At 36.4% G+C, this 13953-nt stretch overlaps 1 protein-coding gene across 1 annotated transcript; it reads left to right on the top strand.

Annotated features, from left to right (window-relative positions):
• The first annotated feature begins 1782 nt into the window (after positions 1 to 1782).
• On the top strand, positions 1783 to 13099 carry LOC107845388 (oxygen-dependent coproporphyrinogen-III oxidase, chloroplastic). The gene is made up of 8 exons (XM_016689678.2): positions 1783 to 2543; positions 4295 to 4370; positions 9180 to 9274; positions 9742 to 9825; positions 11281 to 11368; positions 11914 to 12038; positions 12134 to 12232; positions 12592 to 13099. Exons 1-8 carry the CDS (start codon positions 1986 to 1988, stop codon positions 12661 to 12663), a joined length of 1197 nt encoding a protein of 398 aa, XP_016545164.1. The 5' UTR covers positions 1783 to 1985; the 3' UTR covers positions 12664 to 13099.
• The last annotated feature ends 854 nt before the right edge of the window (positions 13100 to 13953 follow it).

Below are 13953 nucleotides of genomic sequence, written 5' to 3'. Positions count from 1 at the left end.
GAGATCTTCATTGCAATAAGTACTTCCTAAATGTGCATTAGTATGGGATCCAACTTTTACCTACAATAGATTCATAGGTTAATTTTTCTCATTTTCTATTTAAAATTATTGAACATAAAAAATAAGACCTCCCTTTAGATTTGACTTTAGGCTATTGATCACGAGAATGAGCTACAAAGTTATTTTGACAATGTTAAATAGTTAACAATGACGTTATTTGATCTCTTTGAATCTAAATTTTCGATTTTTTAGTTTTCTAGATAAAGTTACTACCACAATGACTTGTCCTCGACCATGGCACTATTCCGCTCGATGATCTTACAACTACCTCTATAGTTAAGTTTTTTGTAAGTAGATTCCACATATTATCACTTGACTTTAAACAAAACAATTGTGATAATTTCAGTAGAGAAGTTTTCTAACGATATTATATTTTGTCATATATGATGATATGTTCCATTATACACAACACTCTCAGTTTTTTCTATTGCCTCTTGGCTATCACATTATGAGTATATAGGAGTCAATTGTTTGGACTACGATGTAATGCCTTCCAAAAAAATTCACTTGATTTATATATTAGGCCCCTAAAAATATAATCAATAATCATAACCTAAGTTATTTTTCTTCATCTATAATTAGAGATCTTAAGTTTGAATTTCGAAGAATATAAGGTCGTTTTCGCTAGAAAATAAGTTTTCTTAAATATCAAATGTGCTTGCAACTGTGAATTCAAATTTAATTGAACCCAATAAGAATATCTATACAAGGAACGAAACAAAAACAAAAGAAAAATAACCCAAGTTGTTTGATACTTATGAAGCATAGTTATAGCTAAGGGTATACATAAGTCGGGTTGATTCGATTTTTCATTAAAATATAACCAAGCCAATAATGTCGGTTTTCTAATCTATAAATCAAATCAAACCAATATACAATCGATTTTTTTTATTTCGATTTTAGTCTTTTTTTTCGGTTTTTTGATTTTTCATTTTTTCGGTTTTTTTACAATTATAATGTGATTGAAGAAAAAATTAAATGTTTTCACTAAAAATATAAAAAAAACAATGGCCATAGAGTTGTTTCAATAAAAATTAAGTTGACAAATTACTAAAACGTCTAAACTACTATCTCTCAAAGTAATATTATTTGGATACCCAATGGTTCAATTTCTAAGTCACTAGTTATAGTAGCTTGTCTGAAAGTTTTCTTCACATAAAATGTGAGCATACCAAAGAATGAAGAATTGGAGACAACTTATTAAAAACTTAACTCCATAAAATAATTAACTATAACATAATTCCATAAGAAAAAGAGAAAGAAGAGAAACAACCCAAATTATAACTTGATGAATGAGGAGAATGAAAATAGTAAGATGAAAGTAAGATGAGGAAATAATGAGAACTCTCTGCAAACTTAGAAAGTAAAATGTAAAGTGAAACAATTGAAGAGTTTTAGGTTTTTATATTAAAATTGAGCTTTGTATTAATTTGTTACTAATGAACAAATATTATAATTAAAGACCAAGAATATATATCTATTTTCTGAATATAAAAAAGTAATAAAAATAATTAGAAAGTAGATTATACGTAATATTTTTTTTACGTATAAGAAATTAAAATTATATATGTATTATATCGGTTCAGTTTGAGTTTGGTTTAATTTAATTTTGCTAATACCAAACCAAACCAAGAATGATAGGTTTTTTTCTCCAACACCAAACTAATCAAACCAAATCATAAGTCATTTTTTTTCCTCAATTTAATTTGATTTATCGATTCAATTTGTACACCTCTAATTATGTTATAGCAGTAAAGTTGCTATCCTTTTCCAAGGTTTCCTTATCCCAATAATCCACATCTTATCTCCCCATTGGTCATATAGTCTTCACCCCAACCCACACACTGTAAATCCAAGTCAGGCAACAAGTCTCTCTTCCCATTTTTCTCTAAGGCCCATTTCATTTTTCTTCACACTCATCTACAATGCTTCCCTCAATTCTCTGCTCCCCTTCCTCCTCTTCCACCTCCCTTTTCCCTTTCAACTATTTCACCCTTTATTCTCCTTCTTCATCCTTAACCAATCTCCCATCACTTACATACAAAACAACAATCAAAAAATCAACACACAATCACTCCACAAGGGTCCAAGCTATGATCGAAAAAGAAACCCCAGTGACTCAACGCCCATACACATTCCTCCGCGAATCCGATGAGGGCGGCGCTGAAGGTTCATCATCAAACGCGAATTCGGTTAGAGCGCGTTTCGAGAAGATGATTAGGGAAGTACAAGACAGTGTTTGTACAGCATTGGAGGAAGTTGACGGAGGCGGGAAGTTTAAGGAAGATGTTTGGTCGAGGCCAGGTGGTGGTGGTGGGATTTCTAGGGTTTTACAAGATGGGAATGTATTTGAGAAAGCTGGTGTTAATGTTTCTGTTGTTTATGGTGTTATGCCACCGGAAGCTTATCGTGCTGCTAGACCTGTTGATAATGGAAATGTTAAACCTGGTCCTATTCCATTTTTTGCTGCTGGTGTTAGCTCGGTAATTTTCTCAATTTTTTCTTACTTTGGGGTCATTCTTGTTTAGATTTTGGTGATTGTAGGGATTTGTGTTGGTTTTTATGATGTCTTTATGAAGGATATTCTTTATATGCATTGAAATGATCAAATTGAAATGTACAATGATTTGAGAAATAAAATTTTCCTTTTCTTAAAACAGAAAAATATATTCATGGGGCTGTTTGGTAAATGGGATGAGATAAGCCTTATTTGTCTCAACTTCCACTTGGGATAGTAATTTCACTACTTTAGTACAAATGGTGGGGTAAAATAGTTCTGGGATTAGCTAATACCTCACACCAAGCATGTGATAGTAATCCCATAAAATAGTCCGGAAAACAACAACAACAACATACTCAGTGTAATCGCACAAAGTGGGGTCTGGAAAGGGTAGAATGTACACAGTCGGAACCACTATCTTAGAGTTAGAGAGACTGTTTCCAATAGACCCTCAACTCGGATAAAATAGTCCTAACATTAGATAATTGCACCAAACATGGGATAGTAATCCCACCATTTTAGTTCAAATGATGGGATTAAAGAGTCATGGTATTAGCTAATGCCTCACACTAAAAATGGGTTAAAGTTAATTTCAAATTTTATCTCGGGATTACTTATCCAACATACCAGATGGCCCCCAAGTATATTGCATTTAGTGGTTTTGTGTTTGTTTTCCTTCTTTTTTTTTTTTGAAACTGGTAACTTTGTGTTTGTTTTCCTTCTATCTCCGCCATTTTAGTACAAAGGGTGGGATAAAATAGTTTCAGGATAACGGGATTAACTAATATGGGATAAAGTTAATCCTAAATTGTATCTTGGGATTACTTATCCCGTGTACCAAACGACTTCTAAATAGTTCGGGGATTAGCTAATGCCTCCCACCGAACATGGGATAATCCGGGATTATTATCCTTATCCCATGTACCAAATGGCCTCCAAGTATATTGCATTTAGTTTTTGTGTTTGTTTTCCTTCTGTTTCCACTTACTTATTTAACTCTATATATATGAAGAATCAGTTGGTTTATGATGAATCCTGTTATAATGGATGCCCGAATAGACCAGAATATGTAAATGTATCCAAAGTACTTATGCCGGCTCGGTTTGAATTGAGGCTTAGTTTATTGATTCCAATTTTCTTAGTCAAGAACCAAATGTTATACAAAGGGATTCAAGCTGATTTTTGAATGCCCTTCTGAAGATTATGGTATTCTACAAGTATATTGCGCTCATAGTTTTGAGTTTTTTTTTTTTTTTCCACTTGCTTACTTGAACTCCACCTATGAACTTATAAGGTTTCTGTTGGCCAACTATGTAGGATTCCCTTTCTTTTTTGTTTATCAACATGTTATTTTGGGTATTTGCGTTTTTAGAGTCATTATATCATACACAGATAGATAGCTCTAAAAGGCAAGTAAGTTTTCCCTTAAGAGTTACTGGTATGATTTATCACTCTGTCACCAATATTCAGTGAATAGCTTAAAATTCTCAGTAATTATGACTGCTGGATTCGAGTGGAACCTATAGGGGATTCATATCTCTGACATCAGCTAGTTTGGGATTGATGGTAGTTGATTGATTCCACTTGCTTAGTTAAGAATCAGCATGGACTAGAGTAATCACCTACTTTTGGTATTATTCTCTGGGGAAATCTTGGTCCTTTTTACTTGAATGTGCCCCTGAAACCACAAGCCGAACATTATTATCACTGATTAAGTTTTATTTCTTTTATCAGGTTCTGCATCCAAAGAACCCGTTTGCACCAACTGTACATTTCAATTATCGCTACTTTGAGACTGATGCTCCTAACGGTATTCCTCTTCTTAATTTTGGTTATTCTTCTCTGATGCTGATCTGCTTTTGATTGAAAAGGAATAGAAACTATGACTTTATGAGAAAAGAAACGATATGCAGGACTAGTGAGTGTTATTGATACTTTTTGTGCTTTCCTTGAGATTTTGGAATAAATAAATTATAAAGATAGACTAGAGAGTGAAATCCACTTATCCTGCTTTGCGCAAAAATTAGCAATGTCGCCGAATGAAGCACATGTGCACCTTTTGCAATTTTCCCTCTTTAACAGTCAAAGTAATTCTTATTGGACTAGATATCAAAATCAATGCAGCTTCAAGGTGCAACGTATTTATTTGCTTTGCTCTACTTCGTATTACCTGTTGGGCTGGAATGAATGTGGAGTTCATTTTCTGGGATTATTGTTTCTCTAAAGCCCCCAGACCCCACTTTGTGGGAACACACTGGGTTTGTTGTTGTTGTTGTTGTTTCTCTAAAGTGGAGGAATATTCAGTCATAATTCTGTCCTATTTTTTTGCATAACAAGAAGATAAGAACATTATTCTCAAAATAGAAGCACATTTTGCACAGTTTATAGCATGTTTGGCCAAGCTTATTTTTCCCAAAAGTGCTTATTTTTCCTCTAAAGTGCTTATTATAAAAAATTGAGATGTTTGGTCAAGCTTATGGAAGAAAATAAGTGCTTTAGGGAGTAGAATTAGCAATTTTTCATAAGCTTAAAAAATAGCTTTTCCCTGAAAGCACTTTTTACAAAAGCACTTTCGAAAAAATATACATAAATCAATTTAAAAGCTTGGCCAAACACTAATTGGTACTCAAAAGTGCTTTTCAAAATTTATTGGCCAAACACATTGCTTCTCATTAAAAGTACTTTTTTAAAAATTGGGATGAGCACCATGAGGTCTCAGGTTCAATTCCCAGCAGAGACAAACATTAGGTTCTTTCTTCCCATCTGTTCTAGCCTTGGTGGATAGAATTGCCTGGTACCTGTTGCTGGTGGGTGGTGGCAGGTATCCCGTGGATTTAGTCGAGGTGCGCGCAAGCTGGCCCTGACACCACGGTTATCAAAAAAAAATTTTGATTTTAGAAGCTTGGCCAAGCAGGTTGTTAATCTTTCTGGTGCAATCCGTAATTTTTATGACCATTTATTTATATGCAACATTATCTCCATTTGTCATTAGAGTATTCTCAGTTAGAATCGGAGTAGGTATAAGAATAGTATATAGATTCCTACTTTGAAAAGGATTGTATTTTAGTGTCTATAAATAGAGTCTTAGTGTAATAACGAAGATACACAATTCAATAAAATATTTTTTTCTTATGTTTCTCACATGGTATCAGAGAATTGGTGAGAAACGTCAAAGAAAGCAAACTCAATCACCGTGCGTCAACTTTCGATGTCTGTTGTAGCCGAATTGTGTCATCTTCTGTTTGTGAGTGTTGTGCGAAAACTAACACTGCCATGAGGCTTAAAAATCTCAAGCGACAAAATCCCGATAAGAACTATCGGAAACACCTCACACGCTCTCATGCACCGACGAGGGTTACATTTTTCGGCGAGATTTAGGTCACGCGCTGGGAGCCTAAGAGCTTTTCCGATCTGTTTTCTGATATGTTCTTTTTCTGTTGGAGTCACCTAGGAAGTTCGACCTTATTCCTGCAGTTTTGATGCAGCTTAAAGAACTAAGTCAATCCAGGAGGTTAACCTCGAGGAAGAAGAGAGCTAAGATCACGATATAACCGAGAAAAATAGCTAAATTGAGAAAAATAAGAGAGAAGAAGGATTGTATTATGATTTCTGAATAGTTGTGTATCATTAGACATGAGTATTTATAGCTAATCATTGATTGATAACCGCCTAACTAACTCTTGGACTCTGCTATAGTAATTTTGTTACAACAGTAAAAACAAACACTGCTACAGTACTTAACAGACTTAACTAACTTTTGAATCCTAACTGTTTTGACTCTTCTTATCCTGCTGCACTTGTATGAATACCCCTCCGTGAAGAACATCCTTGTCCTCAAGGATGGAAATAAGGAAACCTAGTGTGTAACTCTGAAATAAACTCCCAAGTTGCTTGAGCTGCATCAAGATCAGTCCATTTGACTAGGACTTGACCTACTGCCTTATTGCCGCGCTTAACCATCCTCCTATTTAGAACTGGCCTTATTGCCGCGCTTGACCATCCTCCTATTTAGAACTGACTCAGGATCAGGACAAAAGGGACTAGATAAGTGCAGGACAGGTGGATGTTTAAAGCTCATGGGGACTGCATAACCCTTCTTGAGCTGAGGAACATGGAAAGTAGGATGAATAAGAACATCCTTAGGCAACAACAACCTGTACGCAACAGCTCCAATCCTAGCCTCCACCATATAAGGTCCATAATACTTGGCTGCAAGCTTATTAAATGGTCTAGTAGCTACTGTAACTTGCCAATAAGGTTGAAGCTTTAAGTACACCCAATCACCCACTGAAAATGATCTGTCAGTTTTGTGTTTATCAGCAATGTCTTTCATCCTTTGTTGAGCTCTAGCCATGTGAAATTTCAACAGTTGAATGATGTATTCTCTAGCTTGTAGTGACCTGTCAACCATCTCCGAAGCACTCTCACCGACCAGGTAAGGCAAATGGATAGGAGTTTTCTGGCCATACAACACCTCATAAGGGGTACACTTGATGGTTGAATGGTAAGTGGTATTGTACCACCACTCAGCCAAGGGTATATAGGTAGCCTATTCCTTAGGTTTGTCTGAGCAAAAGCATCTCAAGTAAGTCTCTAGAGTCCTGTTGAGCACCTCAGTTTTACTATCAGTTTGAGGATGGTAAGCTGTGGATCACTGCAATTGCACACCTTGAAGTGTAAAAAGCTCTTACCAAAAAGAGCTTAAGAACACAAGATCTCTATCACTTGTCATGGTCACTGACATACCATGAAGCTTAAAAACATGTTCCAAATAACATTGGGTTACTAATTGAGCAGTATAAGGATGGTGCAAACACAAGAAATGACCATACTTGCTCAATCTGTCAACCACAACCAATATGAAATCCTTTCCATTTGATTTAGGAAGAGACCTTTAATGAAATCCAAGCAAACATCAGTCCATACACCTTCAGGAATGGGAAGAGGTTGCAAATAACCCAGACAGACAAACTGCTGTATCATACTTGTTTCTTTGGCATATGTCCTTCAGGAATGGGAAGAGGTTGCAAATAACCCAGACAAACTGCTGTATCATACTTGTTTCTTTGGCATATGTCACATTGTTGTACAAAAGATCTAACATCCTGCAAAAGGGATTTCCAATAGAATAGTGACTGCAATCTCCAAGTAGTAGCATCCATCCCTGAGTGTCCTCCTTGAGGAGTGTTATGCCACAATTCTATGATCTTCCTTTTTAATTGTGGATCATCACCCACCACCAATCTACCTTTCCATCTCAGCTGTTCATGACACCAAGTATAATGCTTAAAAGGTTGAACCTGCAATCTTGTAATAATTTCCAGCAACTTAGGATCTTGTATCCAACTCTCTTTAATTTTATCATATAGAACATCATGTGGAGACAAAATGGATATAGCCAAGAGTTCAGCATCAGGCATTTTGGATAAGGCATCAACATCCTTGTTCTCAGACCCCTTTTTATACTCAATAGAGAAATCAAAAGCCATGAGTTTGGAAATTCCTGCAACTTGAAAGTCAGTGTGTCTCTGCTGATCTAATAAATGTTTTAATGCCTTCTGATCAGTCCTAACAACAAAATGTCTCCCTAACAAATAATGAGACCACTTTGTAACAACAAATATAAGAGCCAACAATTCGATATGGCTTGATGTTTTGGAGCCAAGGCCTTACTGATATATGCAATGGCGTGACCCCATTGCATTAACACAACACCAATTTCCTTTCCACTTGCATCAATCTCAACCACAAAAAGCAAGGAATAATTAGGCATAACCAACACATACACTTATGAAATATCTCGTTTTCATGATGCGATATCTCGAAAAATTAGTCATTAGCTAGGATTGCCAAATTATACCTTTGGTAAGTCCATGTCTGTGATATCTGCATGACTAATTGTGGAGAATGCCCATTAGTTTGAGGAAGATTAATTGGGTGAAACCAAGGAATATAAAAGTTCTTCTCGACTGCTGGAACAAGGCGGGAAATGCAGCAGAGAAGGAAGAGAGATGGAAGATTGTCTCTGCCTGTATTTTGTGGAAAGTATGGAAGAAGGGGGAACCTTGGAGTAACTGGTAAAGCTGCTGCCATGTAACTAGGAGGTCACGGGTTTAAGCCTTGGAAACAACCCCTTGTAGAAATGTAATGTGAGGCTGCGTACAATAGATCCTTGTGGTCGGGCCCTTCCCGGACCGTGCATAGTGGGAGCTTAGTGCACCGGGCTGCCCTCTTAGCATGGAAGAAGAAACAGAAGATGTTTTGAAGACGAGAAGAACAATTTACTGGAAATGAAGATGAACTGCTTAGCTTTGTTTTATTTTTGATGTAAACAGAAATTAATAGCTCGAGCTGAAGATATCTTTGATGCTCATTACCAGAAATTAATAGCTCAATCTGAAGATATCTTTGATGCTGTAGGTTACTTATAGAAACAAGTGATAGATGCACATGTTGTAAGTTGTAATACTTTTGAAGGGGGACTACACTTAATGTTGTAGCATACCTGTGGTGGATATATAGACTAATGTTACCTTTCTCAAAAAAAGATATCTTCATCTTGATAAAATTAAGTTGAACTATATTAATTATCTGATACTTGTGATCAATGTTAATGCAGATGCTCCAGGAGCACCTAGGCAATGGTGGTTTGGAGGTGGTACTGATCTGACACCTGCTTACATTTTCGAGGAGGATGTGAAGCACTTCCATTCGGTATAAGCATGAAAAAGATTACAACCTTGCAGATCTTTGTTTCATTATTTAACAATTTCTAATGTCTAATTTAGAATATTATACTATAGAGAAAAGCACTGAGAGATTTATTTTCATGAACGGGCCCCTTTATTCACACAAAAGTGACAGAAAAGTCCCAGGTTTATCCTGGTTGGACAAAACTGAACTCCGGATGTGCTTCCTTCATTGGGGTATGTCCAGCCCTGCAATCTGACCTGACCTTATTTCTTCTGCCATCTGACTAAGAATGCATATCTTTTGCGGAGTCTTCCCAGCCTGTCCTGGTGTTTCTACTTTCTACACACTTACTCCATGCGAAATAGTGACTGCTCCTGAGTATCACTATCTTACATCAACACCATGCTTGGCTAGAATAAAAGATCATATTCTATCACAAATTTTCTCTTGGATCTTTAAAAGTTGATTGCAGGTTCATTGTTTTGCAGGTGCAAAAAGGTGCTTGTGACAAATTTGATGCTAGTTTCTACCCTCGTTTCAAGAAGTGGTGTGATGATTATTTCTATATAAAGGTATTAGAACTTCATTTCACTATCAGATAGAAGCTGTTTTCCATATGAATTTTCTATCCCCGAATCTGTTGGAAACTGTAATTGCCCCAGAAGCTACTGAAGAATCTGAGTGGAGATTTACCCACTAAACATGAAAATGCTGTAACTGAACCATCATCATTGAATTTTAAACAATTTATCATTTTCAACAGCGTCAAAGCCATTGTTATGTGTCTAACATGTAACAGTATCTAAGTTATGGCATTTGAATTGGAAAATCTGTAGATATCATTTTTTAAAACCTTTTTATAGATATCATCATTTCAAAGCTGAAATCAATCATGTTCGATTTGATAACTAATCTTTGTTTTGAAACATAACCCAAACGTTCCTTGAAGAACCAAGAAAGGAGACAATTACTTTTTCCAACAAAAAAAAAAGGGCAGCCTGGTGTACTAAAGCTACTGCTATGCGCGGTGTCCGGGGAAGGGCCCCACCACAAGGGTGTATCGTACGCAGCCTTACCTTGCATTTCTGCCAGAGTCTGTTTCCAAGGCTTGAACCCGTGACCTCCTGGTCACATGGCAGCAACTTTTTCCAACAAAATGGAAAAAAGAAAATCTAACGCAATCCTGAAAATTGTCTTCAAAAACTCCATAGAATAAACCAAAAATCTAACCAAACACCAAGGACAATAGTGTCAACTTTACACAAAATTTTCCAAGCATCTCCCCTCATTTAAGTGTACCTTAGTGCTCTTTGCTTTTTGTGTTCGACTCTGATCAGTTTTTATTTCTACATATTCAATTCCTGAAACTGTAATTCAAGCTTTGGTTTCCTTTGAAGCGTGGTAATTGTAAATTAAGGATCAAATATCTAAATTAATTGCAGTCTTGCTTAAGTACCTAGTAGGAGTCTCACATGAATTGACCTCCCTTTGCTGAAGTTGCTATTTTACTCTTGAAAAGATAGACCACGTATTCAGAGGGTTTCAGGAAAACCTTTACAAACATTAGGAATCTCTAAGCAAATTGATATTTTAATGGAACTGTCGAGGTAGTAGCGGACTTACTTTGTGTCGTCATCTATTTCCTAGGTTAATTTGTGTGAGTTTGATCCATGACTGAGTTGAATTTTTCTGTTTCCTAGAAGCTTTTGATCCTTTGTTTGGACGTAGTTATGCATTCCTTTATATTTCCTGTAACAAGATGGGAAGCAATATCGTAGAAACAACCAGTATACAGTCCTTCCTTTTTTTCATTCCAAATCTGGATCATTTCTGTTGAGGAATGAGGACACCAGTCCTTATATGAAGAATTGTGAAGCTGCATGCATTCCGGTTATTGTCTCTTAACTTATAAAGTACTAAAAACCTTTAATTGGGTTACTCTTCTGTGGTTGCCTATCACTTTTTTTTTTTTTTCCGGATCAAAGTAATGTCACAATCAAGTTTTCACTGTGCTCATTGTCTTGCAGCACCGTGGTGAGAGGCGGGGTCTTGGAGGAATTTTTTTTGATGATTTAAACGACTATGATCAGGAGATGCTTCTCTCCTTTTCAACAGGTAAATGGTGTGAAAAGGCCATGTCTATTTTAAAAATGTTCTATAATGAGGAGGAAACAAAGTAGTCGTCATAGAGAAGCTTTCTTTAGTGTGAAAGGCAAACTCAATCCTATCTTTTTCTGGGAAGCTTGTTTGTAGCAGGGATCATATTATGTAGGTACATTTGTGTCATCTCTTGGATGCATAGCCTAGATGGGAAATATGTTTGATCTAAAGATTGTATAACTGCTGAAATGAGTTGCTGTCCACATTTTCAGTTCTCCTTTAGTTGACTGGTCTTTTGCCACGTAGAAAAAAATACATGAAGCCTAAATAGCTAGTTCTACTTTAGTTGATTGGTCTTTTGCCTCGTAGAAAAAATTACATGAAGCCTAAATAGCTAGAAAAACTAGATTAGCTCCGTCCTTTTTCTGAATAATTAGAAATATCAAACTGTTAGCTTAATATGATGATTCAAGTTAATTCAAGCACAGTTAACTTTTCAGTTGTTGGAAACTTGGAATGGATAAAAATACCCTCTCCTAAATATCAGTTGTTGACTGCAGAGTGTGCTAACTCCGTAATTCCAGCATATATACCCATCGTAGAGAAGAGGAAGGATACCCCATTCACAGATGAACACAAGGCATGGCAACAGTTAAGGAGGGGGCGCTATGTGGAATTCAACTTGGTGGAATACTCTATTCTCTCTGTTCTTATTGGCCACAAACTAAATAAATAAGAAATAACTCTTTTGACTTGTTCTTTTTTGCTTCCTAATTGAAGGTTTATGACCGTGGAACTACATTTGGTCTCAAGACAGGAGGTAGGATTGAGAGTATTCTTGTTTCTCTTCCATTAACTGCACGCTGGGAGTATGATCATGTAAGTTTCTTCCCTGCTTTGGTTGTCCATTCTGCTGATATCATGGCCGTACGGCCATGGAATTTTTTACTTTTTTGCGGAGTTGGAACACGTTTGGCCATACAACTCCGGAACTCAACTTGAATTCCGGAATTTTCAGGAATTTGAGAAACACCAAAAAGCTCTTCACACTTTTTCCACTCCAAATTACTCGCAAAAATTCAAGAACAACTTCTACTGTATTCATGACCAAACATAACTCCAATTTTCAAATCATTTTTCACTTTGAAAACATAAACTACTTTTTTCAAATTCTCAATTTTCAATGGCCAAACACCCCCCTAAGTTCTTAAATATCAAATGATTGTTACTCTATGCAGCAACCAGTAGAGGGGTCTGAAGAATGGAAACTCTTGGATGCTTGTATCAACCCTAAGGAGTGGCTCCATTAGTCCTAAGTCCATGTAAATTCTTGTTTTGTTCTTCTATGCTTGTCCTCTTCCCATTTCTTTGATTATATTTGGCTTTCTTAGCCCGTTCCTTTATGGTTCGTGTTTGGGGGAGCAGCGGGGGGATTGAGGGAGGTTGGAAATGGTTGATATAGGAATGTGTTAGGATTCATAATGTTACTAAAAGTGAGGCTTTTAACCTAATATGATGAGAGGAAAGTTTGTTATCTAGACGTGCCAGGTGCCTAAAGCTGCTACTGTAGCATTTGCAGGTACATGTCGTGTACATATGTCCATCTCGTTTCAAACTTCATTCCTTGAAGTGTCTACATATACGATGAGCTAGCATCTTTTTCTTGGTTTCTTATCAGAACTCGGTTGGGTATTATCCTCACCATTGTAGACATCATCAATAGACAATATAGTCTCATTGCAATTATTTCACTAGTACGAATGATTTAATCTGGAGTTAACTGTAGAGCAGACCTCGAGTTCAACGATTGTTATCCTGAATTTTAATGCATTGATATCCAGAATTTTAATGCAATGGGTTCCGACTTACGAGAGTGAGTTTTGAAAAATATGTATTGTTATGAACTGACTGCAAAACTCAATCCAACAGTAACTCGGAACACAAGGAATATTTTTTGGGACACTTTTCTATTAACTGTAAAATGGAAAAACAACACAATTGAGCTAAAATAACAGAAATTAAACTAAAGGTGAGTTAGGGTGGCCATGGATGAAGCTCACAGATCCAGATCTGAAACTGAAAGAGAAGAAGAAAAATTAGAATTGGAAAAGAAGAAGGAAGCAAGAAAAGGGTTGAGAAGTTGTTAGTTACCAGATTTTCAACGTGCTCTTCTTTCTCCTCCAGCGTGTATTTTAGGATTTGCCCACATCATCCCAACCGGCCAATCTTCATTAACTACTTTTAATCTTGGCCCTTTATTATTTGCAATCTATTTTCTTCGTATCTCATTAATTAACTAATACTCCTTCCACCTCTAATATTTATTTGAAAGTTCGTTAAGGTTGTTACACCCTGCCCATTGAAAAACATCCTTGACCTCAAGGTTGGGTGTCAAAATTCGAAAACTTGGCTTTCAAAAATGCATAATCCTCCCAAGTTGCTTCTTCAGGTGGAAGATTTGACCACTGTTCCAAAACTTTCACTCCAACTACATTACCATCTCGAACCAATTACCTCTGCAAAATGTGAAGCGGCTTAACAAGGAATTGGCCATCTGCACTAGTGGTAGGCAAAGTGGACTGCATCATTACCCTATTCCC

Source organism: Capsicum annuum, chromosome 10, assembly GCF_002878395.1.
Source record: "Capsicum annuum cultivar UCD-10X-F1 chromosome 10, UCD10Xv1.1, whole genome shotgun sequence".
In the NCBI taxonomy this organism is placed as follows: domain Eukaryota; kingdom Viridiplantae; phylum Streptophyta; class Magnoliopsida; order Solanales; family Solanaceae; genus Capsicum; species Capsicum annuum.
Note: the sequence above shows the minus strand (reverse complement) of the source record. Positions and strands in the feature narration are given on the sequence as shown.

What these genes read in the sequence shown, in the direction of transcription:
- LOC107845388 (XM_016689678.2), top strand. Translation starts at nt 1,986, where the DNA reads ATGCTTCCCTCAATTCTCTGCTCCCCTTCCTCCTCTTCCACCTCCCTT. An exon ending in TGAGACTGATGCTCCTAACG is followed by an intron (nt 4,371 to 9,179) that starts GTATTCCTCTTC and finishes ATGTTAATGCAG; the next exon opens with ATGCTCCAGGAGCACCTAGG. An exon ending in GCTATGTGGAATTCAACTTG is followed by an intron (nt 12,039 to 12,133) that starts GTGGAATACTCT and finishes TCCTAATTGAAG; the next exon opens with GTTTATGACCGTGGAACTAC.